The 21,943-nt window shown below is 49.4% G+C and overlaps 6 protein-coding genes across 6 annotated transcripts; 4 read left to right on the forward strand and 2 right to left on the reverse strand.

Moving 5' to 3' along the window:
- Positions 1 to 177: 177 nt before the first annotated feature.
- B0J16DRAFT_385654 (uncharacterized protein) lies at positions 178 to 732 on the forward strand (the record flags this gene model as incomplete). The annotated part of the gene is made up of 1 exon (XM_046131513.1): positions 178 to 732. The coding sequence occupies one exon, from the start codon at positions 178 to 180 to the stop codon at positions 730 to 732; it is 555 nt and encodes a 184-aa protein (XP_045981011.1).
- A 2,869-nt stretch (positions 733 to 3,601) lies between these two features.
- On the forward strand, positions 3,602 to 5,641 carry B0J16DRAFT_149592 (uncharacterized protein). The gene is made up of 2 exons (XM_046122029.1): positions 3,602 to 5,301; positions 5,357 to 5,641. The coding sequence occupies exons 1-2, from the start codon at positions 3,751 to 3,753 to the stop codon at positions 5,387 to 5,389; spliced, it is 1,584 nt and encodes a 527-aa protein (XP_045981012.1). The 5' UTR covers positions 3,602 to 3,750; the 3' UTR covers positions 5,390 to 5,641.
- Positions 5,642 to 6,417: 776 nt separating this feature from the next.
- Positions 6,418 to 7,048, forward strand: B0J16DRAFT_343912 (uncharacterized protein). The gene is made up of 2 exons (XM_046128124.1): positions 6,418 to 6,646; positions 6,704 to 7,048. The coding sequence occupies exons 1-2, from the start codon at positions 6,589 to 6,591 to the stop codon at positions 6,883 to 6,885; spliced, it is 240 nt and encodes a 79-aa protein (XP_045981013.1). The 5' UTR covers positions 6,418 to 6,588; the 3' UTR covers positions 6,886 to 7,048.
- Positions 7,049 to 11,044, reverse strand: B0J16DRAFT_343913 (uncharacterized protein). Its single transcript, XM_046128125.1, has 2 exons — positions 10,729 to 11,044; positions 7,049 to 10,628 (listed from the first exon to the last, which is right to left on the reverse strand). The coding sequence occupies exon 2, from the start codon at positions 10,596 to 10,598 to the stop codon at positions 7,446 to 7,448; it is 3,153 nt and encodes a 1,050-aa protein (XP_045981014.1). The 5' UTR covers positions 10,599 to 10,628; positions 10,729 to 11,044; the 3' UTR covers positions 7,049 to 7,445.
- Positions 11,045 to 13,152: 2,108 nt separating this feature from the next.
- Positions 13,153 to 18,588, forward strand: B0J16DRAFT_343917 (uncharacterized protein). The gene is made up of 4 exons (XM_046128126.1): positions 13,153 to 13,781; positions 13,840 to 15,938; positions 15,988 to 17,432; positions 17,479 to 18,588. Exons 1-4 carry the CDS (start codon positions 13,500 to 13,502, stop codon positions 18,501 to 18,503), a joined length of 4,851 nt encoding a protein of 1,616 aa, XP_045981015.1. The 5' UTR covers positions 13,153 to 13,499; the 3' UTR covers positions 18,504 to 18,588.
- A 1,134-nt stretch (positions 18,589 to 19,722) lies between these two features.
- Positions 19,723 to 21,682, reverse strand: B0J16DRAFT_343919 (kinase-like domain-containing protein). The gene is made up of 4 exons (XM_046128127.1): positions 21,251 to 21,682; positions 21,121 to 21,199; positions 20,119 to 21,063; positions 19,723 to 20,066 (listed from the first exon to the last, which is right to left on the reverse strand). Exons 1-4 carry the CDS (start codon positions 21,313 to 21,315, stop codon positions 20,031 to 20,033), a joined length of 1,125 nt encoding a protein of 374 aa, XP_045981016.1. The 5' UTR covers positions 21,316 to 21,682; the 3' UTR covers positions 19,723 to 20,030.
- Between the last annotated feature and the right edge of the window lie 261 nt (positions 21,683 to 21,943).

The raw sequence follows: 21,943 nt of genomic DNA on the forward strand, positions 1-21,943 counted from the left end.
TCTTTCACTGCAATCTTGACTTTCCTTCAACCTGACCCAAATACTTGACAAGATCAGTACTCGCCCCTTACTTCTATCCAAGCCTTGAGCAACAGTCCTGCTCTCACTTGTGAGTCGACACCCTAACACCTTTGCTACACTACAGTTACGCAGTTACTGACCCAAAGCAGGATCAATATGCCCTCTCGTCAGCCGATCCGGAATGACGAGGACTTCAAAGCGCGCTTCAGAGACTTCATCGACCATGTCTACCACGAATGGACTTTCAGCGACCCCATCATCTTGCCCACCCTAGTCCCTCACACCTTCGCCCAATCATCCCTTCACTTCGGCCGTCTCATGCAAGATATTCCCGTGTGCCCCGGCAGCGTCATCTCGAATAACCGCAAGAAGGGCGCCAAAGCTTATCTGATGATCAAGCGCGACGAAGAAGACAACATTGGCTTTCTGTGGTGCGATGCTGATGGCAAGGCTCTGAAGAAGGTCTACATCAAGAAGTCCCGCGGCATGACTGTTTCCAAGGCGAAGGCGGACCTTGTGGAGACGTACAACGAGGTTGAGGATGTGAATATCATGGAACATAACAAGGCTATGATGGTGGCTAATGCGAGGAAGGCAATTGTTAAATGCGCCGAGCAGGGGCTGGAGTGTCCTACTCCTGAAGATCTGTACAAAGACCACATGATGAAGATGTGTGTTTTTGCTGATGTTTCGGATCCTGAATTGAACTAAATCCATGGATGATCCTTGGGCTACATCAGAGCTGAGTTGGGAGTGTCGGTCCTCAGTGGGACCATATCGGACAGGGCTTCAGAATAGGGGTTTCTGGTGGCAGATATTTCATCCACATCAAAACGATAAACTCGTCTCCGGTTCAGAACCACATTAGACACATGATACGCATTCTTGTGATAGGACATACCGTCACATAGTCAATGAACCACAAGATGCCTCCCTCCAAGCGGAACTCGGCAGTGAAGCTGCATCGAAGGAACAATTATATAAACGCTTGCCCTCTCCCTGTTCGATAGCTTTCTCAACCCAAATCCAGCATCTTTAAGAGCCCGAACCTGTCCCAGCATCCTGATCAAACACAGTCAACCCTCGTCACTAACACCTTGACAGAAACAATGTGCACTCACTATATCACTAGCTACAAATGCAGGGAGTGCGACAACCTCATCGACTTGGTAAGTGAAGATAAACTGTGCGATAAGAAGGGTGTGGACTGCAAACGCAAAACCATACCTAACACGAAACGGGTCCGCTCATCGCAGTGCTCCAAATGTCAAGCTACAAAGTCCGATGAGACAGGGCTTCAGAATAGAGGATCAGAGTAGAGGATTATCATGGGTAAAGAGCTTGCTTGAATCTACAATTAACTACTCTCAGATTCAGAATCATAGAAGAATGACATGATGTTTATTTCGCGAATGTTGCGTATCAGATAGTGAATCACAGGAAACACTGTAACACAAATCGTTAGTGAAGCTGTATCCGACAAACATCTATATATGCCTGTGCTCTCGCTGTTCGAAGGCCTTTTCTGAACTTACTAACCAGTATCGACGAGCGCAGATACCTACCAACCCTGATACCTCGATTAAACATCCATAACAGGACAATGTGCTTCCACAATTATAAAGTTACCAAGTGCAAGAAGTGCGACCACCGCATCGACACGGAGTTCTGGGCTGAAGAATGCGACGTTTACAAAAGAAACACAGGTGTGGCATGCAAGCAGATCCCCGTATTTGGAGAGAAAAAAGTCGATTCGTCGGAGTGTCCCGAATGCACACCTGAGGAGCCCGTTGAAGATGATGCAAAGGAATAGACCAGAGGCCATGTGTCAATTGTAGACAAGTTGCATCGTGAATGGGAGGACGGTGTTTACGAGTTGTATTTTGCTCGTTGGCATATGGAGGAGCTGGCATTCCTTGGTTGATATTTTGAAGCTATCGTGAACTTGTAACGTTACGGTTGATCTGATCAGGTAACCCGTACTTCATACTTCAAAAGTAGTAGAAAGTATGCTCAAAATTAATTTTTAGACGAAAACCTCTCTTTTATACTTGGTATAAATGCAAGTTTGACTATAAACATACAAATCCATCATCAATTGGTGGTGTTGTAGGGTATCTAATACACCCATGTAGCCATGGTGAAATTGCTGCATGGGCCTCTTACCAAGGTCTAACCGTGCCTAGATCTGTAACGTGGGGCAGATTAGATGACATTCTACGAGTCTGGAAGCTGGAGAGGAACGCGATTAATTGCACAGCAATAGTCGCTTCGTAGTAGGATGATTGCGTCACGAGTAGCGTGGAACTGAACCCATCGAAGGGTGAAGGCATTCCAGAGAACTCAATCGCACCGATCACTACGGTGATTACTATGGCAACCTCAGGAACATGACCTGAAAGAGTGCCAATTGGGTCATTGATTTCTTACACCGCTCTATCGAGTGAAATTGTGTTGAGAAAGACATCAATTGACCCAATATCAGAATCCAGATGCAACATGACACCAATCCAGCGAGCAGGCCAATGCTATAGGTAGCAAGACGGAACACTCCATGCAAGCCCTAACGGCGAATTCCTAGTCTGGAGGTTTAATTGCACAAGAACGAATGGAAATTAAAACAAATAAGCCCAGCCAGACACTTTTGTACCTTTTTGGCTAAGGATTGGTCTGGAAGTGACGAGACGCGGTTCCAGTTTCAAACGGCAAGCCCAGGATTCTTTTTGGTGGAGACGTGACTGGCAGAAATTGGAGGTTGAACGAGACGGGAGGTTGGCACTGCAAGATGGTCCCGCTTGAACCTCAAGACTTTACAGAAAGAACAGCCAGTTCAATGTTTGACTAGCAATTGGTATGAAATGAATGTAATTAAAACATCATGTCTGAGGAGAAAAGGAAGAAAAAGAAAGTCCCTATTAATGCACTGAATTTGAGACATTCTCCTGTCATGGATTCGATGCCAAGGATATCCCCGGTTCAGAACACTCAAGCCTCAACGCAGCCACTATAACTCAGCGCGTTCAGCGAACGTCATCCTTATCGATACGCTAAAAAGTGGCCCACCCACTCAACGCGGCCCTGAGTCGCGTAAAGTGCCCCTATAAATCCTTGCACAAGTGCCCTATAAATTATGCTTAGTCCCCTAGCCTCCAGCGCAAGTCCACTGTAGCAAACTCTAATGCAGTGCACAAAAACGCCAACGCCAAAAATCACGGATGCGCGCAGAGTACCTACGCCGCGTTCCCGCGTGCCGGTGGAGCGGGTCACCTCTTAAATACCTCCCACCACCAAAGCGAACCCGACCACGCACACGAGACACCTCTCACTCACTTTCTGACTCTCTCCTACAAAACTTCTTTTCCTCGAAAAGCTGCACCTGGTCTCATCTTTGGGCCTCTCATCCTCAAATCCATTCTACTTCTTTTACCTAACTACTCATGTTTTAACCGAGTCTACTCTACTGATCAACCAGACCGCCTTTCGTGTCGTCATCGTTCCACCTAGACTCGATCTTCTACCGCGAACTACGCCCTCGTTGGCAAGAGTTGAGAAGGAACAGGGAAGGAAAAGGAAGGAGGAAAAGATCAAGATTGATTCTTGATCTCGAATTCGACACAGTCATTTACGCGTGTTAAGATCTCGTGTCCTTCGCTTCTGGACGCGATATAGTCCGATCCTCGAGTCTTCGATCTACAAACCACGATACGAAACATTTCAACTCGATAAAAAATGGACTCTCTCGGTTCATCCCCACGAAAGGGCATTTCCGCCTCGCCTACACTGCCAACTATGAAGTCCTGCTCCATCGCCGGATCTAAGCGTTCCGCCCCGTCTCTGCTCCCGCCCTTTGAGCCGCTATCTTCGTCACCACCAAACCTGCCACGACCCGTGAAGCGACAGAATCTCGGCTCAGGCTCGGGCACAGGACGTTCTCGTGCTCACCTCAAGTATCCTACTCCCGTTCCCACGTCGAGCACGGGTATCTTGTCGAGTTCCCCGCCCCAACGGGCCGCAAGCGCTTCCGAGCGAGCCCCGCTCGCTGCCGTCCCCGCCGTTGAACTGTCGGAAAACGGCGAGACTCTTGTTATGGGTCGATCGTCCAACTCGTCCCACTACCAGATTTCGGCCGACCGCCTTGTTTCCCGTGTCCATGTCAAGGCTCGCTACGTTGCTGCTGCCAGCCCTCTGGAGCCCAGCAAGATTGAGATCATCTGCAATGGCTGGAACGGTCTCAAGCTGCACAGCCAGGGCCGCACTTGGGAGCTTTTCAAGGGCGATAGTTTCACCAGTGAGACCGAGGGTTCCGAGATCATAATTGACGTGCAGAACTCGCGTGTTCTGGTCCAATGGCCTAAGCGGGCCCACGACCATCTTGCTGAGGCCCTTTGGGACTCTCCTCCCTGCCAGTCTCGTGCTCAGGCTATTATGCAGTCTTCCCCTCCTCGTCGTGCTTCTCGTATTGCATCTCCTGAGAGCCCCACGCCTGCTAGCCTGTCTAGCTCTCGTCGTCTTCAGTCCCTGCTGCCCGGACAGCGTGACATTGAAATCTACGAGGATGATGTTGAGCCTCGCTTGCCAGGGCACAAGCGCGACCCTACCAACATCAATGTCAGCATGTGCAGTGAGCTGACTGCCAGCTTCAGCAGTGAAGTCAGTGACGATATTGAGGAGCACGACCCTGATGAGGAGAACGACCCTATCATCCATTCCTTCGGACCCTTTGGTGCCGACATTTCTTGCCGGTTGGCTTCGATAAGCACAAAGTCTCCCAAGATCTTTAAGGGCGCCAAGCGAGCTATCAACCCTCTTCACAACGCCGTCGCTTCTGACCTTTTTGCTCCTCGCCATATCCCTGCTCCTCCCCAATCTCCTCGCAAGCAGGACACCCGGGCTGAGTCTCCCCTCTCTTCGCCCCCTCGCATCACTTCTCCCACTCCTACTCCTGAGGCCAAGATGACCTTCGAGACCAACCCCGCTGTTGCCAACCATGTCATCAACCAGCTCGCCTTCTCCCGTCTGTCTTCAACCCCTCTGTCCACCATCATGACTCACCTTCCCACTGAGGAGAAGCGTGACATCACCAAGGATGACCTTCGCGATGTCATTGAGAGCACTCCCTGCATTGGCACCATCAAGCGCCAGGGCAAGGACGCGGCCGGAAAGCCTCTCGAGAGCGAGTACTACTACATGCCTGAGCATGACGACGATCAGTCCCGCCGCCTGGCTGTTACTGATGGCCTTCGCAAGCCCAGCCTCCGAGCTTGTCGCAAGCAGCACAAGGTTTGTAATCCCTTACACTTAACTCACAATGGCCTCAAACTAACTCATTCACTAGCAATACTACTGGAAGCGACCTAAGACCCCTTGATTCATCCGCCCTTTCATGTACATACGAATTTTCACTCCGAGAAATGATTCACGCAGCTCTCGATGACAAAGTTTATTGTTCTTTCTAATTATTCGGTGGTGGATGATTGTTTTTGCTGTATACCCCCATTTTCTGTTTTTCACACTGTTGTTATTTTACTTTCTTGATTCACGACGTGCTCTCAAACTGCATAGCCTGGGCGTATAAGTGTTCTGCATGATGGAGTTGGAAGGAATTGACCAAAAAAGGGACATATGGATGGAAGACAATGCTTTATGTGAAAGAAGCATATAGATAGACGAGGTCATGTTTTAGGCCAGCCACGAGATGTAGGCTATGGCATGGAAGGAAAAACGGTTAGCGTTTTTGGTTTGACGGCTTGTATGATGTAACAAAAATAAGCGCAATGGAAACTATTCCCCTGTTGATCAAAGGATTTGACCATTCATGTGAAGATGTGAAGAAGTGATGTAGTTGGTGGATGATCTGACGGATCATGAGGTCTATTTAGGGTCTAGAATGGCTCGGGGGAGAGATGAGGTGATTGCTGATGATTCCACCAACGAACGAGGCATGTTTAGCTTGGAGACGTTGGGGTACCCCAGAGTACTAACCGTTCGTTCCTTTATGCATGTGAGATGTACCGCCTCTTCAACCGGTACCACACAATGATCCCCAATACACTGAAAAGGTTGCAACAACAGACCAGTTAGCCAGTGTACAGTAGAGTGTCCCTCACAAACAAATGCATCCATCCACCCTGTATAACCCATCCCCTCCCAAACCATACGATTCCCATCCCGAGCTCCGATCTCCAGCACGACACAAACTCTAAAAACCCCGAGATTATCACGCCTCAGCGTTCATCATGCAGCACAGATGAGTGCAGCATCAGGCCACTTGGCAACGTATATTCGCCACCTCTAACCATGCAGGTGAAGCTGAAGAGGGGGGTTCCGCGATGATCTCAAGCTTTATAAATATGAGCTTCCGTCTCATTCTGGGAAGCTGCAAGTAAGAAGGAAGGTAAGTGCGCCGGGTAGCATTACTGTGAGACATTGACTTACGGGTTATACTGCAGCAACACTCATCCATACCAACCACATAACAACAACCTATATCAAGACTCCAACACCAATACCACCTCAATTAATATCACTACTCAATCAACCTGATATCATATCAAATCACTCTTCATCATGGATCGTCAACCATCCGCCATATCTACCACGAATCACACCTCTCCTCCATCCGAAGGTACGCAAGCACAACACAAACTCGTCATCCTACCCAAGCTGACGGCCAAATCTGCAGCTCCCATTTCCCCATCCGCTCAAGCTGGTGCCGACCGTTGCATGCGCCACACGAATAGTTGGACACCATCGTTTCAGCGCCGACAAAGCTGGAGTCCCGAGGAACGAAAGCATGAGATGCACATGGACAAGATTGAGCAGGTCAGCACAGGACCTGGATTCACAGAGAGGGAGGGCTCTTAAACAGTCGCTATAACTTGCATTGCATTATTGGCATGGGGATTCAACGGCAATTGAGTCGGGGCCAAAATGCGGACCGGGAAGGGTGAAAATTGTATACTACAGGGCATCCCAAGAATGGATTAAAGGACTGAAATAACCAATACGATTGCATTCTTAGCTACCTAATGAAAAAGAAAATTGATATGCTGAGGTATCTTGACTCCGAAGCTCCGTGTTATGTCATGCGACCTCGCATGATCGATGCACCCCTCGTAAAGCCCAAAGAGAAAGCAAAACAATATAAATGAACGCTTGAGGACGACCTTGCATCCTCGATTTCCATATTCGCTGCCTTGAACTCCAAAACAATTTACTCCCGTGCCGTGTCAATGATTCATCCAGACGCTCAGCTGTAGTTACTACAGCATTGTTGATAGCCCTTTGTAAGCGGCACTCTCGCAGCCACCTTCGTAGAAATCCTCGTCCTCGTCCTCGTCCTCGTCCTCGTCTTCATCCTCGTCTTCATCCTCCTCCTCATCCTCCTCATCATCTTCATCGTCATCAGTATCATCGTCGGGAACCTAGACCGGTCGAGTCTGCTTGGTCTTAAAACTCTGGCCCCTCGTATTTAAGTATTCCACCAGCATGGTTGTGGCCAAGGCTCCTCCGGCGACTCCAACAGTGCCTACAAGAACTTTGCGACCCAGTCCTCTTTTCTTAGTTTTGGTTTCTCGATGAGGGCCAGAGGTCTCTCCATCTGTGGTAGGGAAGATACCACCTCGACGGACCTTCTCATCAAAAGAGTCCCAGTTACTGTCCGCCGTTACCTCAGAGGCTGGTCGCGTCTGGCGAAAGACCATGATCTGGCGACTGCCAGAAACGACTTCATAGCCTTGGGCCTGGAGCGATTTGAGATAGGGGAGAAATTTGGCAGGCTCTGCCAATTTCATAAGTGCTGCAGGAAGGGACAAGGGTTTTTCGTTAACATCAGTATTCGAAGTACTTTGCGCCACGCTCATCGTCTTCGAAATTGGGTCGTAAGCGAGTATTTTGTAACAACTGGCGATGGGCGTCTCGGACGTCTCAGACGTCTCAGACGTCTCAGGTAGCTCAGGTAGCTCAGGATTAGGCATATAGTGTTTCTCCCAGACAGGAACGGTTGAGCGACCGCATTCTTCCGAGTAGCTTGTCTGCAATCCTTGCGGCTCATGCGAATAAGAATCCTTGTACACCTTGCCCGAGTAGCGATTCAGTGCTGGTTGAAGCCTTGTTCCTTCGACAGGGAAACTTTCGTCCATAGATCCAGGTTCTTCGTTGTCCTCGATAGCAGTTGTAGCCTCCTCCCGAGATGATGATTTTCCAGTGCTGCTATTTGGTAATAGTGCTGATTTAGATGATGAGTTATCTTTGCTCCAAGACGCCATAAACTCTTCTGGGAAGTCTCGAGCATAGTTGCCGGTCAATCTCCCCTCAGCTTCGGAACCGCTGTTGCCAGAAGAGTCGTTCCTGGCCCGTTGACTGCTCTGATAGGCCCTACGCAGAACAGCAGCTCGAATTGCCTCAGCACTTCCAGAATCGTCCGTATGGACGTTAGTTTCCGTAGAGTCGGGAGAAGACCTGTTGGGGTTTCCATAATAAGCATTTGATGTTGCGTCCGGGGATTCTTGGGAACCTGCCTTGGAATCGAACTCTCTGAGGCCGCGGGCGACTTCATCCAGAGGGATTGACATACTACCGTTTGGTTCGTTGTGGAGAACTGCATTATACTTGTGCAGGTCCTGATACACCTTCGAGGCTTCCTCGGGATTGACAGGGTAGGCTTGGGCTTGTGACACAAACTCGGTTGGTCTGTAGCTACCAAGATCTCGGTAGTTCTTGGTCAACTCTTCAGGATGAACATGCTGAAGACGAATTGTCTCCTCGTAGCCAGCAGAGGGGTACTTGTGCAGATCCTTGTATTGTTTTGACGCTACCTCTGGGTGGACTTGCTCGGCCTGGGGTCCGTTGTTCATGAACGAAGCATAGGCGTTCAAGTCGGCATATTGCTTCGAAACCTCCTCAGGATGAATGCGTGGAGTAGCGTCATCGCCATTCTCGTAACGACGGTATGCTGGCAAATCTTTATACTTCTTGGAAGCCTCCTCTGGATGTACTCGTCTGATGGGGGGAGAGAGATCACGAGCTGCATAGAGGTGGGTGTCCTTGTAGCTCTTGGACTTCTCTTCCGCAGTAGGCCGTCTCAGACCATCAGGCTCGTTCCAACTCACTGCGCCATACAAATGAAGGTCGTCGTAGTTCTTCGACAACTCTTCGGGAGTAAGCTTTCGGAGACCATCAGGTTCATTCCAGCGAACAGGTCCATAAAGGTGAAGATCGTCATACTTGCTTGCGAAGTCCTCGACAGGAGCATCAACCTTGGGGGCTAGCGGCTTGCCCCGCATTGTAGTATCCATTTGGAATTTCGCATGAGCCTCAAGAACTGACTTGCTAGCCTCAAAGGGAGCCGCGTAAGAATCCAGATCGTCGTACTTCTTGGACTCCTCTTCGGGGGTCAGGCGGCGGAGGCCGTTGGGCTCACTCCATTGAACCGGTCCGTAGGAGCCCAGATCCTGGTAATCCTTGGAAACCTCCTCTGCCGTGCGCTCACGCAGGCCATCCGGTTCGTTCCAGTAAACCGCCTCATACTTGTTCAGGTCATCATAATCCTTGGACAGTTCTTCAGCGGATCGAACCTTTAGACCGTCAGGCTCATTCCAGTAGGTTGGCTTATACTGGTCCAAATCTTCATAGAGCTTGGACCGCTCTTCGGCCGTCAACTGACGCTCAGCAAGAGGACTGTCGATATTAGCCGAAGAGTATTTATGAAGATCATCATATTCCTTGGAGTCCTCTTCCTTGGTAGGTGGCCGCTGACCGTCGGGCTCGTTGTGCTTGACTGGCCCGTATTGATCGAGGTCGTCATACTCAACAGACTTATCCTTGGCAGGTGGTTCATCAATCACTGGTTCATACTTGTCTAGATCATCGTACTTGGGCTCAGAAGGCTCAGAAGGCTCTTTTGGATCCTTGACAGGCTTGTACTTGTCCAAATCATCATATTTGGGAGTAGAATCGGCCTCCGCGGTTGCCGCAACAAAGTCAATCGGCTTATAGGCTTCCAGATTATCATATTGTGGCGCTGGAGCCGTTTTTGAAGATCGGGGTACCCTGCGATTCGTGATGGGGTCAATGAAACTAGCGTCCTCGCCAGGACGATGCTTCGTTGCTTTACCACGTGAGCTGGTGAAGTGGTGGCCAGTAGTCAATGTGGCTTTGCGAATGTTGGCCTTGTCGTCGCCACGAAACAAGTGATCGATAGCACTTCTTTCTACGTCTTCAATATTTGTTCCAGGCCGAACGCCGGAAAGGTCGCCCATCCATGTTTTAATCTGCTCCACGCTAGCAAACTTGCTAGAATCGGTGGGCTGGTTAAAACCTTTCATGGCCCTCCTGAAAGCAGCTTTAGATCGATACTCCCAGGAAACATTGCGAGTTAACGCCGCGGGGCGCTGTATTGTAACAGAACCCCGTGTCTTTCGGGGTTCGGCAGGGGTGGGCGACCCCAAGACAGTAGAAAAGCTCCTGAAACGATCGCATCTCGTTTGTAATGACAGAGTCGACCGCAATGCGTTCGAGGCGTAAGGTCGACTTTGGAGGAGTTTTTCACTCGTCCAGATACGTGTCGTGGCCAGCATTGTGAGGTTGTGATACGAGTGTCCTGAGAACTGCTTCGAAGTTAGTCTTAGTCAACTTAAGACAAGTCTATGGTGTATGCTGCTTGCAAAGACCCGACATGTACAGTAGAATCCAGGACTTCAAACTCACCGGAAGCGAAGGATATTGAGAGCAAGCACCCGAGTTATGGTTTCAGGGCTACTGCTGACACCAGAAGCTCACAGGCAAGCAATACGTGGTGGAGAGGAGCTGAAGACGTCGAGATCTTGTAGTGAGACACAGCAGCGACTAACACAATGATAATTGAACGGATGCGAGCATAAGTGATTGTAAACCAAAGAGAGATAATGTGAGACTGCGGAATGAAGGGAGAGACAAACAGGCCACATGAGGGGAAGCCAGCACCTTAATACAATCAGGATGGATGGAACGGAAGCAGCAAACAACGACACACGATGCAGGCATCTTTGGCCAGGGACGGCCTGAGGTTCAATAAAGTCGGGGAGGAACGAACTAAGTGGGGTCACGGTAAACTTGGGGGAGTGGAGAGGACATGGCTAGGCAAAAAAGAGGGGAGTTTGTAGGGGAAGAGCACTGTAAGATGTGATACAATTGGACAGAGTCTTGGGAAAGAGCTAGAGGGGCTTGGTGAGTTTGGGCTCTTGGTGACGCTGTGATACTGTGATACGACGGGCAGTTGTGACTCGTGTCTCACGCCTCTTGTGGCCTGTGGTATTGTGTTAGTATTCAAACAGACTTCACAAATAACGAATGAGTTATCAGGATATGTTTTCAATCACCGCAACCGTGCCTTGACTTGCCGAGGGTTCTGGCAAGGCAGCATTGAGTGACACTCTATCCGTACCCCATAAGGTTATGTCTTGCCGGGCCAGTCAGCCGCTGCAACGAACTGGAACCTCCCCTGTCCTGCAGCACAATGAGTGCTGAAAGGCCCACTATAATCGTCCATTTGCGGGGGAGTCAGCGTCAAACCAGAAGCGGCAAGTGGACGATTTCCCGCCCCACCTGCTTGGTGCAACAGCCGTTGACGTCAACCTAGCTTGCAGGCCCCAGATGCCTCCCATCTGCTCGACAACAATGGGTACATCTTTCTGACTGTACACAAACCACAAGGTCACTCTTCACCAGGGAGATCTTGTACAACGTCTCGGCTTGAGGCCAGATAAGGTTCCACCATACTACAGCAACACGCAGCTATCGTGACTACCACAAACGGTTATTCCGCCCATTTCCTAGCGAACTCTCCTCAGCACTCATCAAGGCTGCGGCTCATGCGAGGTGTCAGGGGTGTCTAAGTACTGTACTACTCGGCTTATCAGAGACTCGGCTAGGGTCTTTTGTGGATTTGAACCCCTAAGACATTCGACTCCTAGGACAAACGGAAGCAGCAGGCATTGATGCAATGCGGCCATGTTGAAACGGAAAAGGCAGAAGCGGCCAAACAGCATCCGGCATTCATGCTAACCCGAAAAGACATGTTATTCTTATCACGCCGTCTCGGTGGTCTGGACCGCCTCCGATAAACGAAAGATTGAAGAGACCATCTTCGTTTGTTATAGCCAACGATTAAATGGCGCATGCGGCGGTGATCAAACAAGTCGATTTTACCTCGCATCAGCGCATCCAATCGCAGGACGACAGGGGCTTTTGTCACTGAAACCAGAGACATGAGGAGGGATACACGTCTCTCACATGCAGCGGCGATCTTTTGCAACCTCCAAACCGACTCAACAGGCCAAGCAGTCAGCATTCTTTTCTTTCTTTTGTTGAACCTGTGTGAAGCGGCATAACAGTCCACATTGGCCGATTCTTGTTTCCTCTACTACGCAAACATGTTTCTCATATTCATGAATCCTGTCATTAATCACTAGCAAACCCCAGTATCTATCATTTCATCCGGATGAAAAGTGGCTGCTGTGCCGCTGAGAAATGGTGCCTTGGTGCCATCGCTTTGGGGGACCTGGAACAATTGCAGGGGTTCTGTCAGCTGATTGGTACGCTGAGTGAATCAATATTATCCTCGCATCGCTTCAGTATCAATAAGCAAAGGTTCTGTACGTACTGTACATGTTGGGGCTACGTGAAGGAGGATGCCAAGGTGGTAGGATAAGTCAAGATGCCGCCGCGGCAACTGAAATGAGGATTTCGTTGTCAGTCGCAGCTCAAATCAACGACTTATTTATGGACTAGCGGGTGATGAAATAAAAGCATAAGGTAAAGAAATAATGATCCCTTTGGGTCGTTCTATGAGGCTTACGGGCAAACATACATTCCCATATTCACAAGCTCAATCTTTATCCCGGTTAAACCACATGTCTCATATTGAGGAATGTCTTCAAGACGATCATTTGAGAGAGGGATGCTCCGTAGACTTGTAACTTAGCCTCACTCGTGCGCCCCAACAACCAGGTTCTGAAAGTAAAAGAAATGGGTTCCACCTCTCTACCATTTACTTCTACGGTGGAAACTCGGCGTGAGTCAAACGAACCGGCAAGGACGTGTATTTGGCATAAGAATCTTCAATGCGCAAAATAAAGTGCCATCTTGCTTACAGGTACATTCAATAGACCCATTGACATAAATACCCAAAGGAACCATAATAATTACCAACCTCATTTATCGCATCGTCATTCATTCTCTTCTTCGGGCACTTTTCATCGTGAGTGAGGCTCATCTTCAGTGGAGCGACGTGACCCGCTCTTCCTCTTTAACTCACCTAACCACGGTCCGTGCTTCCATGTGACATCACTTGGTCCCTCACCACCAAATTTGATATCATCATCAGCCTTGCAAGCCTTTTCCGATTTAGAGAGCGCCTATCAGCCGAGCGGCACCTGACACCAACATTCCTTTTTGTTTCTCTACACTTATATCTGCATTAGCTACAAAAGTTCACAGTCATGAAGCGGTCTCAAGGGAAACCGTCCGGTCGTGGTTTTGAAGGACCCCGCTCGGGCTTCGGAGGCTTTGGCACCGCAGCCTCCGGAACCTCCCTGTCATATCTCGCCGAGCCTCCCTCATTTTCAGCTATTTCGGATCCGAATGTTGTTGTATCGCTGAAGAATATTTTGAAGAAGGACAGCACTACCAAGGCCAAAGCGCTCGAAGAGCTACTAGCTTATGTGCAAGCTCACCCATTTGAGAAGGATGGCGGGGTAGAAGAGGGCATTCTGGACGTCTGGGTCAGTAGACAGCGACAGGTATACCATGATCATCGCAATGTAACTTATACGTTAACAGGTCCAAATATATCCCCGTACGTCAATAGACAATTCACGACGAGTGCGTGAGCTTACTCACAATCTTCAATTCGAGCTTATGAAATCTGCTCGCAAGAGATTTGAGCGTCATCTACCAAAGATCGTCGGCGCATGGCTTGCTGGTTTGTATGACCGCGATCGCGTAGTCGCCAGGGCTGCTAGTGATGGTCTAACCCCATTTCTCAACACCCCTGAAAAGGTCATTGCGTTCTGGAACAAGTGCCAGGCTCAGATCCTTGACTACGCTATCGATGCTATTCAGGAAACACAAGACACTCTGAGCGACGAGCGCTCTACCAACGCTGAAGATGCTGAGGCCAAGTACTTCCGAGTTGTCACTGCCAGTTTATCCCTTGTCTTGGGTCTACTACAAAAGGTTGAGCCAAGTAATCTGGAGAAGCTGCAATCACGTTATGATGACTTTTTCGCGGAAGAAAATGTCTGGAAGACAATCACTTATAGCGATTCAGCAGTCAGGAAAACTGTATGTCAGTTGCTCTTCGCTTCTATCGACCGAAAGCTACCCTATGCAGACGATACAAAGGTCAAGCAGGCTTTTATCACTGGAGGGTTAAAGACTAACCAAGCTGGCTCGGCTCTTGAGTATGTGCGAGCTCTAACAAAGATGACACAAACATACCCCGATGTTTGGTCATCGGCAAAGACTTCGAGCGGTCCAAAGTCACCTATAGGCAGACTTCAAGCGTTTATCTCCAAGGGATCACAGGGAAGCCCGCCAAAGTTCTGGGAATACTTGGATCAGTTGTTGATGGTTCTACCATCGGAGTTGATTACACCTGAGGTTGCTTCGCAGTTTCTTTCATCTCTCAAGTCAGGAATCACACATCGCGAGGAACCTCGAACAAACACTTCATTTGCTTGGAAGTGTTTTATCGATACCGCCAAGCGATCGCTCAAGAATCTACCCGACGATGCCCAATTACCTTTCGTCCAGGAACACCTGTTTCCCCTTATCGAGCAGTTCCTTTTCTCCGTGTCCGAGAAGCCCGTCGCTATCCCTATGGGTCCGAACGCCATTTCTGTCCTGGTAGAAGCTTACATCGCCACTGTCCAAGCCTCGCCATCTGTTGTATCTGCCTCCGAAGAAGAATGGAACCGACTTGCCAGCATCTTCTGTGCCAAGATCTCTGGTTCTCTGCCCGAAGTTTCGCGGGAGTACCAGCAGTCCCAGGAAAAGATCTCGGAGGAGGGTCGCCGGTGGTTTGGTCTAATTGGTCAAATTGAGGACAAGATTGCCGAGTTGACAGATGATGTTCCGGACCATACGGCTGAACCCTCCCTCAAGGCTGTCAACCAGAGCATCTCCCTTCTGGAGAGTCGTAACCTGAAGCCCTTTGGGGCAGCACGAATCATAGAGTATGCGCTTAGCATGGCACCTCGCCTCTTCCACGGCGATGGTATTACAAGCCTCTCGACATTCTTCACTTCAATGGCGCGGGATGATGCCGCCAAGGCTGTTTCCTCGCCCTCTTCTCGATACCTACTCTCTTCCCTCCACCTCCTTGGCTCTGTATCCACCCAGTTCGCGCCTATATGGAACTCTTGGGTTGAGGCTGTGCTCGACCTGCCGTCCGAGGCCACGCGTGATGTCGCTCTTGCGTCTCTCATTTCTAACGATAGAGGAGCTGTCCTTGCCAAGGGTAACATGGACTTGCAAAAGCACATCATAGGTCAGGCCGTACTTCTCGCAGTCGGTAACAGTAATGATTGGGAATTGTTGGAGGCTGCTGTTACCTATCAGACTTTGACCGATAGCAATTACCGAGAACTTGTGCAAGCTCTCGTTGAGATTCTTGAGAAGGACCCCCAGAACACAGTATCTACACTGCAAGCTTTGGAAATTGCCGCTAAGGGTCGACCTGAGCTGTTCTCTAGAGACGAACGCGTACATACAACATTGGTCGCTCTGCTTCTGGGCTTGTCTGAGCTCGAAGACTCCGCAGTTTCCTCCAAGGCAACTGCCATTCGTAATCTCTTGGATAGCCATACTGGTGGCAAGTTGCCTGTTGTTGCCGTGGTTCAAGCTAACCTCGAACGAGCGGGAACGCAATCTCTGGAGTAAGTTTCCTGGAACTTCTATGGAATCTACAATCTAACGCTTTCTCAGTATCGACACATTGGTATCGCAGGCTCAAAGCGCAGCTTCTAGTGATATCCCTTCTGAAGAGCTCTTCCCAAGCACTAACGTGTGGATGAAGGAGCTTGCACCATTCTTAGAACTGTCTATTAACCCCTCATTATCAATTACCAACAGCACCGGCGGTGCCGCTGCTCTGGTCGAGGGAGCACCTCGTTCTACACAACTGCGAGTTCATCGTGACAGGAAGGGACGTGCTATTCCCACCCGAATGGCCATTTACGTGTCGCAGCTCTCGGATAAGCTTCCGCTCTCACAGCTGCCGAAGCCATTCCAGCTCGAGCTTTTATACTTACAGTGTTTGACTGTACAGCTCATCTCTGACCAAATCACTTGTGCGGAGGACAACCGGCTATGGCAAAGCCTCAAGCACGCTCAAGCCAGTGCTCAAGCCGAGGAGTATGTCTCCAAGACACGTGGTATTCTGAACGATTTGGCTGCCGACGCCAAGGCCTGGAGCGAGACCGAGGAGAAGCCAATTATCCAGGAACTCATTGATCTTCTGACCGAGCACTCGAAGGAATTGACGCCCAGAGGGATTTACAGTGCAAGGGCGCTGAGTGAGCTTATCCAATGCTTGGCAGAAGCTCATGGCGCATCATCCAGCTTCGAAGACGCTCTTATGAAGCCCGACTTGCTCAAGGTTGGCCCTACAACGGTCCTGCCCGCCACGGCCATCATTGCCGGGTTTGGCGAGACTCTCCAACCCTCTAAAGCTGCCAACAACTTCTGCAATAGGATCGTAAGCGAGATTGCGGGAGCCAAAGCCGAGAGTGAGAAGACTCTCATGACTCTTGTTCTGCTTTCCTCTTGTGCTCAGATTTACGAGGCAGGTGAGCTGCCTGTGGCCAACAACCGAGTTGTTTTTGCTGTTCGCCAAATCACCTCTTGGCTTGATGAGCCTGAGAACTTGAGTCCAGCCCTCTGTGCAGAGATCTGCCGCGCTCTGAACAAGCTGCTCCCATGTATGAAGGATGTCTATGGCTCTTACTGGGAAAAGAGCATCGAGTTCTGTATCTCGCTTTGGAACCGTGCTCATGAGTTTGAGCTAGATGAAGCTATTCCCTTCATCCACTCTTCGCTAAAGCTCTACAAGACTATCGAGACTCTTCCTGAGCCCAATGATGATCTCGAAGATGCCCTTAAGGAGTACGCCAGTGCTAAGCCCAGAGCTCTAGTCGAGCTTCTGCGTCTTCCTCGCGACACTACCTCTCAGCCTCTCGAGATTGTGGATGCTATGCTTTGTCGAGAAGTCGAAAAGATCTCCCTTCGCCAAGTTCCTGATCTTTCTGATCTATTTGGCTTGGTGGCATCCGATTCGCGTGACATCCAGACTGCTGCGTTCAATCTGCTTCACAAAGCTCTCCCTGAGCAACAACAGCAGAAGTCCGTTGACGCCATGCTGGACAAGACAGGTATGTTTAGACCTAATCACAGTTAGTTCAATTGCTGACATTATAGATGCTCGACTGCCTGACGAACTGTTATCTCTTCTACTCGACGCACCCACGCTCGAAAAGTACTCTGACGAGATGCTCTCAGAGTTCCCTTCATCCATCCGCTCATATCTTCTATCTTGGAAGCTCGTTTTCGACGCTTACTCGACTTCCTCCTTCAAGATCCGTAACGACTTTAACGAAAACCTCAAGCAAGATAATTACGTGGCGCCATTGCTAGACTTCATGTTTGATGTCCTAGGTCATTCAGCCGCCCACCCTCTGAAGCTCGAAAAGATCAACCTTACTTCGGAGCACATTAAAGATTATGATGTCAAGTTGGCAGAGTCAGAACCAGAAGAGAAGAACATGCAATGGTTGCTGGTTCACATTTTCTATCTCCTTCACAAGTATACACCTGGGCTGTTCCGAGCCTGGTACATTGACTGTCGCTCAAAGCAGACACGAATTGCCGTCGAATCTTGGACAACCAAGTACTTCTCACCTCTCATCATCGCTGATGCCCTTGACGAAGTGCAACAGTGGGCTGATACTCAAGAACCACCCGCCATGGATGAGCAAGAACTTGTTGTGCGAGTCGCTCGAGCCGCCCGAGAGATCACAGCTGGCTATGAGGTCGACGAAAGCATGGCTGCTATCTCTATCAAGATCCCACAGAACTACCCAATTGAGAACGTCGTGGTGCAAAGTCTGAACCGTGTCGCCGTTAATGAGAGGAAGTGGCAGAGCTGGATCATGACTACACAGGGTGTGATCACCTTCTCCAACGGCAACATCATTGATGGTTTGCAAGTGTTCAAGCGTAACATCATTGGTGCTCTCAAGGGCCAAAGCGAATGTGCCATCTGTTACAGTATCATTTCAACGGATAAGCGCATGCCGGATAAGCGATGCACAACCTGTAAGAACTTGTTCCACAGGACTTGTTTGTACAAGTGGTTCCAGAGCAGCAACCAGAATACTTGCCCTCTGTGCAGAAACCCCATCGACTACTTGGGTGCAGATACGCAAAAGAGACGTCAGGGTTGAAGCATATTGATAGGTCAATAGGTGGTAAAATTGATAGAATAAAAGAACTTTTTGAATCGCTATACTTAACGCTTTCTTGAATGACATATACTTAACCATGCATACCCAAATGAAGTTGATCGATCAGGCCCTGAACTTAGAGCTCGACTCCGCCATCACTGTTACTGCAATCGCTAACAATCGAGCTTTCAACTTTTCCCCTGTATTTTTCCTCGATCGGCTGGTTGGCCACCCCGTTGTATTCGCTTCTGTCGGATTCTTCGGCTGGTTTGTGGGCTTCTCCAATGTATTCGTTCTTATCAGATTCTTCTGTCGGGTCAACGTCTTCCTCTCCTGAACCCTGATGCTCACCCGCCCATTTCTTGACCTTTTCGTGATCCAAAGGTAGGAGCGCTGGCGGGGCAGTGCTTTGATCAGACTTGTTGGACTTTGCGGTGTTGGGAGTGCTGGAAGCCTTGGAACCTGACTTGGAGTCTTTGGAGGAGTTGGCAACAGATATGGGACAGGTCGAATCTTTGGCGGTCCCCGTGGAAGCAGTTGATGAGGACTCTGCAAAAGGGTTGCCGTTCACTGTATCGGAGTTGACGCCATTTTCTTTGGCTATCCTGACCCAGATGCCTTCCACGACCCTTCTGGCCTCTATCCTTCTGTTCATGATTGCTTTCATGGCGTCTCTGGTATCCTTGTCGTTTCGGGGATCTTTGGAATCTCGGGAACCTTGGGGATCTTTGGTATCTTGGGTATCTTGGGTATCTCGGGAACCTTGGGAACCTTGGGGATCTCGGGGACCTTGGGGATCTTGGGGATCGCTGGTATTTCTGGTATCTGTGGCATTATTGGTAGTGGTGGAGCTGGATATTGAAGTGAATTTGGTAGAATCGCGACTGGTGGTGGTAGAGGAGCAAGGTGTGACCGTCCCTCGGATTCCGTATTCGGTAGATCCGCAGCTCGTGGTTGCAGATGTGCAAGGTTTGGTCCTCGGTGAAGTTTTGGTAGATCCGTATGCCATTATAGCCGGGGAATTGAGGGCACCTACTGTTGCGTCAGTCTCGTTGTTGGGCAAAACGACTGTAAGAATTGTTTACCTGTCAAGAGGTAGATAGTATGCGAATGTGGTGTCTAGCTGGTATGGGTCACCTATATTCATAGCAAAGTGAAGTGTTGTTATTGCAAAAGAACTGTTGCGGAGTGGAAAGGAAAGGGACTGTGATGGTAGAGATGTTGTTCTCATGTATATAGGTAGGAAGGAATCAATCTAGAATTGGACGTTATGTTCTATTGAAACTTCCTTCTTCACTGCATTTCTCGTCATATGCGCTTTCCACATGTGTTGCTTTAGCAAGGTAAGTCTCTGACCGTACCTGCCTACTTGATGACAGAAGCACTGCCCTCACAGGGCTATGGTACCAAGATAAAGTAACACGGATGCCAGTATACACTGGCATGAAGTGTCTAGACTATCTTCTCTCTCATCACCTCCACGGCTCATTGTTCTAATGCCCTGATGCCTACCTCACCAGCTTCACTTTATGACTCCAAAGCCAGAGCTCTATATTCAAGAGCCTACAAAGGGACAGTTATTATCGGCTCAGTATAAAGCGAACGCAGAACTTACCTGCGCAGATGTCAGTCGTTGGCTATCATAACGCACAAGCGACGACACGAGATCTATTAACTCCGGTTGCACGTTGGGGAGAAGGTCCTCCCAGCTCTGTCCAGGGAAGACTGTCCAGAGCTCAAATGGGGCAACCTTGAACTTCTTTGCCTCAGGCCATGTCTCGGGGGTGGGTGTACCGAGAGTTTTGAAGACGCTTAGAATGAGGCCAAGCTGGTTTCCGTCTTCGTGGACGGCGCGGGACTCAAAGATTGGTGTAGGAGGATCACGGAGGACTTCTGACAGCATGACCCCCAATCCCCACATGTCAACCTCCGGCCCGTAAGATTTGTGACCAAAGAGGACATCTATCGCGCGGTAAGCGCCCGTTCCGATATCTAGGATTTTATCGTCGGCTGGTTCTGAGTGGATTGATAGCTCAGGATGCCACGCTGTACCAAAGTCGGAGAGATATGCTGGGCCAGTGGGAGAGGAGAGAAGGATGGCTGAAGGCTTGATGTCTCGGTGTATGATGCCTTGCGCGTGGATATCCTTTAGGCCTTGGAGGATGTCTCGAAAGATCGAACGTACGGAGTCTAGCGGTAGAGGTCCTTGAGCGAGAACATCGGCTAAAGTAAACGGCATGTATGGGAAGACAAGAACGAATCGCTGCTCCTGGTCCCTGAAAGTCTCGAGAAGGGGAATGCAAGGCGACCGCAGGGTCTTCAAAATCTTGGCCTCGCGCTGAGGGTTGTGAGGTTCAATATCTTGGTACGTCACAATAACTTTGAGGGCCTTGTCCCCTGAGCGGTAGACTTCTGAGGTGACACCATCGGATACAGGGCGACAGTTCTTATAAGAACCAATACGAATACCAGAATCGGCTTCCTGCTCAAGATCCTTTTCTTCTTGGGACCGCTGGGGTGTTGGAGTTGTGGTCGGTTGACAGGCGAGATTATACTCTTCCTAGGCCTTGTCAGCGGTTCCGTGAGTTCTGGACCGCTACATGGCATCGGCGCGCACCTGAGTAGAAGAGATTTGGTAGGCGGCCTGTTCAATGGCGATAGCCTCACTCATGCTGGAAGCAGAGAGGGAGTCTTGGCTAAGAGGTATAGGTTAGTTATGTTTATGATGCCTGAAGGGTTCAAGTTACATCTTTTGGATTGTCTCATAGCGCTGAGACATGGTGAGAGCTGCTTTCCATTCTGGGAGTGACATTGTTGATAGTATCTGTATCTGTATCTTTATCTGTACGGCTTGCAGGGTTCTGATGGTGTTCACAGCTCAATTGCAAAAGTTAGTCTAGTATCCGTACAAGCGTCGTCAAAGTTGGGGCATGACATTCAAATTTCCGGCAAAGATCAGCCCTTAAGCCAGGATGTCTCAGGTTCTTGGTTTTGGTTTCTGGTAGAAAACAACGAGGCCCGCAATTTCCATAAAGCAGAAACAAGGAAGGCCAGGAGGCCTGAGGATGGAGCCGAGGGATGGTCTACTGCAGTTATGCTGAGTGTCTTACAATGGCTAAAATAAGAATTGATGTTTCAATACACTCTAGTTTGGTTATGATGATGAACTCATGGTGTTGATATCATTTTTATTTTTAATTAACTACCGAGGCTAATAATGAATGAGGTCATGCTTGTTTTGTGTCCTCGTGATTTTCTTCTCGAAGTCGGTTCGTCTAAACATGGATCTTTAGCTAGAAGCCCAGCCAACAACAGCCAACCACCAAATCTTGTCCTTGTCTAGAGCTCCACTGTCTCTAAATCAAGCTACCCCAGCCCAGCCCAACCCAATTCAGTGCCAACGCCAGCCCTGTCTTGTCTTGTCTTGTCTAGTCTTGAGT

This window comes from Fusarium flagelliforme (genome assembly GCF_020744385.1).
Source record: "Fusarium flagelliforme strain FIESC 12 MPI-CAGE-AA-0113 chromosome Unknown B0J16scaffold_5, whole genome shotgun sequence".
Lineage (NCBI taxonomy): Eukaryota > Fungi > Ascomycota > Sordariomycetes > Hypocreales > Nectriaceae > Fusarium > Fusarium flagelliforme.

Excerpts from the sequence above, each read along its gene's own strand:
- B0J16DRAFT_343919 (XM_046128127.1), bottom strand. The coding sequence starts at position 21,315 with ATGTCACTCCCAGAATGGAAAGCAGCTCTCACCATGTCTCAGCGCTAT. Across the intron at positions 21,200-21,250 it reads TATGAGACAATCCAAAAGAT|CCAAGACTCCCTCTCTGCTT; the intron begins GTAACTTGAACC and ends TATACCTCTTAG. Across the intron at positions 20,067-20,118 it reads AACGACTGACATCTGCGCAG|GCTCTTGAATATAGAGCTCT; the intron begins GTAAGTTCTGCG and ends GTCCCTTTGTAG.
- B0J16DRAFT_343912 (XM_046128124.1), top strand. The coding sequence starts at position 6,589 with ATGGATCGTCAACCATCCGCCATATCTACCACGAATCACACCTCTCCT. Across the intron at positions 6,647-6,703 it reads CACCTCTCCTCCATCCGAAG|CTCCCATTTCCCCATCCGCT; the intron begins GTACGCAAGCAC and ends CCAAATCTGCAG.
- B0J16DRAFT_343917 (XM_046128126.1), top strand. The coding sequence starts at position 13,500 with ATGAAGCGGTCTCAAGGGAAACCGTCCGGTCGTGGTTTTGAAGGACCC. Across the intron at positions 13,782-13,839 it reads AGGGCATTCTGGACGTCTGG|GTCCAAATATATCCCCGTAC; the intron begins GTCAGTAGACAG and ends ATACGTTAACAG. Across the intron at positions 17,433-17,478 it reads CGCCATGCTGGACAAGACAG|ATGCTCGACTGCCTGACGAA; the intron begins GTATGTTTAGAC and ends CTGACATTATAG.
- B0J16DRAFT_343913 (XM_046128125.1), bottom strand. The coding sequence starts at position 10,598 with ATGCTGGCCACGACACGTATCTGGACGAGTGAAAAACTCCTCCAAAGT.
- B0J16DRAFT_149592 (XM_046122029.1), top strand. The coding sequence starts at position 3,751 with ATGGACTCTCTCGGTTCATCCCCACGAAAGGGCATTTCCGCCTCGCCT. Across the intron at positions 5,302-5,356 it reads CTTGTCGCAAGCAGCACAAG|CAATACTACTGGAAGCGACC; the intron begins GTTTGTAATCCC and ends CTCATTCACTAG.